At 50.3% G+C, this 5,000-nt stretch overlaps 1 protein-coding gene across 1 annotated transcript in view; it reads right to left on the bottom strand.

Moving 5' to 3' along the window:
* Window positions 1–199, bottom strand: part of cabp1b (calcium binding protein 1b) — a gene marked incomplete at both ends in the record, with an annotated part of 10,237 nt that extends 10,038 nt beyond the window's left edge. The window contains one exon of the mRNA XM_083657618.1: window positions 158–199. Within this exon, the coding sequence (XP_083513744.1) occupies window positions 158–199 (42 nt within the window). The remainder of the gene's footprint in view (window positions 1–157) is intronic.
* Between the last annotated feature and the right edge of the window lie 4,801 nt (window positions 200–5,000).

Below are 5,000 nucleotides of genomic sequence, written 5' to 3'. Positions count from 1 at the left end.
GGCTTGGTAGGTAGTGAACACCCGGTCACTACACAGGGGTCAACAACACACAGCAGGTTCAGTCAAACTGCCTCCAGGAGGGACACACCGTCACAAACAGGCAGCAATAACAGTCAGAACACAGCCAGCTCAGAACCTCGGACAGCGCCTTCCTTACCTTCTTGGAGACTTTTTTAAGCGACTTCATAGAGTTGCCCATTGTATAGAATCCTTCTTGTTTCTAGGTGTCTTCCCTAAGCGTGTCCGTGTTGGCGTGTCTGTGTGTAAGTGCACGCGTGTGCGTGTGTGTTGGCATGTGCGTGTGCTTCCGGGGGGCATGCATGGGAAGAAGAGTGATTGGAAAGGGAGAGAGGGTTCAGCGGGTCAGTGGCTAATAGGAGAGGACATTTGGGGGGGAAAGGAATGAGTACCAAAGCAGAGAGAGAGGGCAGGGAAGGAATCAAGGAGTGCAGGAAGGACACTAGAGGGAAGGACACTAGGAGGCAAGACGGGAAGGGAAAAGATGCCAACAAGAACGAGGGGAAATTGGAGCAACAGAAAAGTAACAGAGGGAGATGGAAGCGTGCGTGTGCTCAGAGCGGGACGCAAAAGTCGAAAGTCTCACTTTCTATCCTCTCTCCTACAGTGTCTTTGTGTCCCTCCCTCTCTTCTACCCTCTCTCTCCCTCTCTCTCTCTGCCTGTCTCTTGCTCTCTCTGCCTGTCTCTCTCTCTCTCTCCCTCCCTCTCTCTCTCTCTCCCTCTCTCTCTCACTCTGTTGCACAGTTTTGAAGCATCTACGGCGCGAAGGGGCGACTGTGACAAAGAAGCTCGTTGGGACGAGCATATTACCTTCCCCCGAGCGAGACGCTGGAGAGACGCTAATGCAAACGCACAGGCGCACACACACTCCATTAAACAAACACGGACGCGGGGCTGTGGAGCTAAAAATATATAACGCACGCTCGCTCACCCCCAGTTCGCCCCATCTACCCCCAGCATCTCTCTCTCTCTCTCTCTCTCACACACACACACACACACACACACACACACACACACACACACACGCACGCACACGCACACACACACACACACACACACACACACGCACACGCACACGCACACGCACAAACACACACACACAGACACACACACACACACACACACACACACACACACACACACACACACACACACACACACACACAAACAGAAGCATGCTCATCTCAAAGTCATGTTAAGCTTGAGGGGCTTGGCTTCAGATCAAAGACAAAATATGCAAGAAAAGACACAGATTTTGAACCATCCAAGGATGCAAACCGACACACACACACACACACACACACACACACACACACACACACACACACACACACACACGCGCGCGCGCGCGCGCGCGCACACACACACACAAACTGCTGAGAGCGCATCTATGTGTAAAATGTTCTAAATAAATAATGTTGAAATTGACAAGTTTGGAAAAAGTACAGAAGAAAAAGGAAAAAGTACTAAAACCCTACAGACAAGCTGGCTGAAATAATAAACAAGTCAAGTCAAGTCAAGTTTATTTATATAGCCCTAATTCAGAGAACAGAGAAGGAGAGGTGGAAGGGTACAGGGGAGGTAGAGTAGAGGTAGGGTCTAGGGTGGAGGGAGGGAGGGAGGAGAGGGGGGAGGTGGGGAGAAAATAGGAAATGTGGAGGAGGAGAGAACAGGGGAGGAGAGATGAGGGTGCAGGGGAGGGAGAGCCAGGGTAGGGGTAGGGTCTAGGGTTGGGGGAGGGGAGGAGAGAACAGGGGAGGAGAGATGAGGGTGCAGGGGAGGGAGAGCCAGGGTAGGGGTAGGGTCTAGGGTTGGGGGAGGGGAGGGAGTAGGATACGGGCCCGGATTAGGGCGAGGGTGGGGAGAAATGGGAAATGTGGAGGAGGAGAGAACAGAGAAGGAGAGGGTGCAGGGGAGGGAGAGCAGGGGGAATGTGAGAGGGAGGAGAGGGCAGAGAGGAGGAGAGAACAGAGAAGGAGAGGTGGGAGGGCGCAGGGGAAGAAGAGCAGTGGGAATGTGAGAGAGGGGAGAGGACAGAGAGGAGGAGAGAACAGAGAAGGAGAGGTGGAAGGGTACAGGGGAGGTAGAGTAGAGGTAGGGTCTAGGGTGGAGGGAGGGAGTAGGATACGGACCCGGATTAGGGCGAGGGTGGGGAGAAAATGGGAAATGTGGAGGAGGAGAGAACAGAGAAGGAGAGGTGGGAGGGTGCAGGGGAAGGAGAGCAGGGGGAATGTGAGAGAGGGGGGAGGACAGAGAGTAGAGGTGCAGGGGAAGGAGAGCAGGGGAAGAAGAGCAGGGGGAATGTGAGAGAGGGGGGAGGACAGAGAGTAGAGGTAGGGTCTAGGGTGGAGGGAGGGAGTAGGATACGGGCCCGGATTAGGGCGAGGGTGGGGGGAAAATGGGAAATGTGGAGGAGGAGAGGACAGAGAAGGAGAGGTGGAACACTGTTCTTTTCTTTTCCTGCGTGACCTTCATGTCTATACTCTGCCATGTGAACGTGCACATTCACACCCAGAGTCGGTCCATCTCTCACTTATCTCTCCTCCATTCAACATCTCTGCTTTCTCATGGGGATGAATCAGCCATGCAGCCTCTCACCGGAGGCTCATTGTGAACCTCAGAACACATCAGACACACACAGGAGCCGTCAGCTCTCATGATGTCAGCCTCTCTCTCTCTCTCTCTCTCTCTCTCTCTCTCTCTCTCACACACACACACACACACACACACACATACACACACACACACACGCACACACGCACACACACACACACACACACACACACACACACACACCACGCACACGCACACACACACATACACACACAGTGACACTCACATTTATTTTGCTGATTTATGCAACTGCTTACACTAAAATGCTGACATGAATAATCGCATCACACTTGCGCTTGCACTGAACATGAGAAATAATAATTATAAAAATAAATCATGCCACGTATAAGTCACGTATGGCCTCATGAAATGTGTCCCCTATTATATATATATATTTATAAAACGGCTCTCTCAAATCAAGCAATCTGATTGGTTCACAGCCATTGTATAATTCCAGTAAACGAGTTCAATAACCCATGGCCATGGGTTATTGGTTGCCATGGCAACTCTCTTACTAAAAGGCAGCTCTGCGCTCGAGCTCCGTGTTGGGCTTTCCAGAAAGCTCTCAGCTTCTCAGCAAGCGCCAGGATTGGCCAATGTCAACTTCAGTCTCCAGAACGATCCAATCAAATCACCCGCACGTCTATCTTCTTGCTAGAGGTCCCGCCTTACAGTAGTGTCAAAACAAAAAGCTACTCGCTTGCAGCCAGACGCATGATGGCGCAACTCTCTTAGGCTTTGGTTACCTCAAAAACAAAATGGCGGAGACAACTTTCAGATCCTTGTGAATCGATCTTCGCTTATAACTTTACTAATACTTCGCAGAAAATGATGTTTTGTACAAGAATAGATGCGGGCTAACGTCTTAACCCCTCTCTCGCGCGCCCTCACTCTTAACCCCGCAGTACTAAATAAGACGTAACGTTACTTGGTGTCGGCCTACGGCTCTGGTGTCGGGCTATGCAAAACCTCTCAGCAAGCGCCAGGATTGGCCAATGTCGACTTCAGTCTCCAGAACGATCCAATCAAATCACCCGCACGTCTATCTTCTTGCTAGAGGTCCCGCCTTACAGTAGTGTTTCAATTGACTCTATCAGAATACGATGCCAGTCGGACTTATAGTATTATTATTATTATATTATTATACTTGGAAACCGTTTTATAAAAGCAATATAGCACTCGAGCAGCGTGTGTTGTGGAATATATCCCGCTGATAAGATGTTATCCCACGAGGCCGCAGGCCGAGTGGGATAACAGCTTATCAGCGGGATATATTCACCACAACACACTTGCTCTCGTGATATATTGCTTAAATATATATATATATATATATATATATATATATTTGACCTGAAAGTTTTTCAGGTCAAATATAATCCTGTTTCATCCACTGCCATCAGGAGTTAAACGAGCTGGGGGATGTGGGAGGAGCTGGGGGATGTGGGAGGAGCTGGGGGATGTGGGAGGAGCTGGGGATGTGGGAGGAGCTGGGGGATGTGGGAGGAGCTGGGGGATGTGGGAGGAGCTGGGGATGTGGGAGGAGCTGGGGGATGTGGGAGGCGAAGAGGAATGACTGTCATCAAGGAAGTTCTGTTTTCGGTGCCATTTGTCTCTCTGTTCGTCTGTCTCTTAAGCTGCGTTCACACCGACCTATTAAAGGTTTTCGCTGGCATCGAGTTTACATACAAAGTCAATGCAAACGAGCGATTGAGCGTATATTCGCCCGTGAGAAAAATCGCTGGGCGTCGGAGCGACAGAGACAGAGCGATAGGGCGAAAATCCGTTTGTTGCCCGAGATGAAATATCCCAACTCGAGCGAAATTACGCTGGCAAAAGTCGCTTGCTGCTCAACGCTGATTGGCTGCCATGTGAGAGTGAGTCAAGGATCACACTGGCTTGGAACAAACCACTGGTTTATTGTGTGGCAACAAACCGCATTGACAGCTGATTGACAGGCTGACAGCTGACATGAAGTGAAGTCTGTACTACCGGTATAGAGCTCGCGTTAGGAGCACGCTGATAGGCTTAGCTTGTAAACAACTACGGTGGCTCGTAGTGGACAAACATCATGACATTGCGTAACGTTATAGCCCCCAGATGTCCGTCAATTATTGTGCCTGTTGACGAGCGATTTAAACAGAGCGACAGAGCGATTCCAAAGGGTTGACTCGAGCGACAGAGAGAAAAATAAATACCTCGGTGTGAACACAGCTTTAGCAGGATTACGGAAAAACTACTGGTATGATTTTCATGAAACTTGGTGGAAGGCTGTAGCACGGGCCAAAGAAGAACCCGTTCAATTCTGTCACGGATCTGATCCGATTTGGGTCAAGAAGGGCTAGGGAAAAGCGGCCGTAGTTAGGGATAG

Source organism: Poromitra crassiceps (genome assembly GCF_964638095.1).
Source record: "Poromitra crassiceps genome assembly, chromosome: 21".
Taxonomy (NCBI): domain Eukaryota; kingdom Metazoa; phylum Chordata; class Actinopteri; order Beryciformes; family Melamphaidae; genus Poromitra; species Poromitra crassiceps.
Note: the sequence above shows the minus strand (reverse complement) of the source record. Positions and strands in the feature narration are given on the sequence as shown.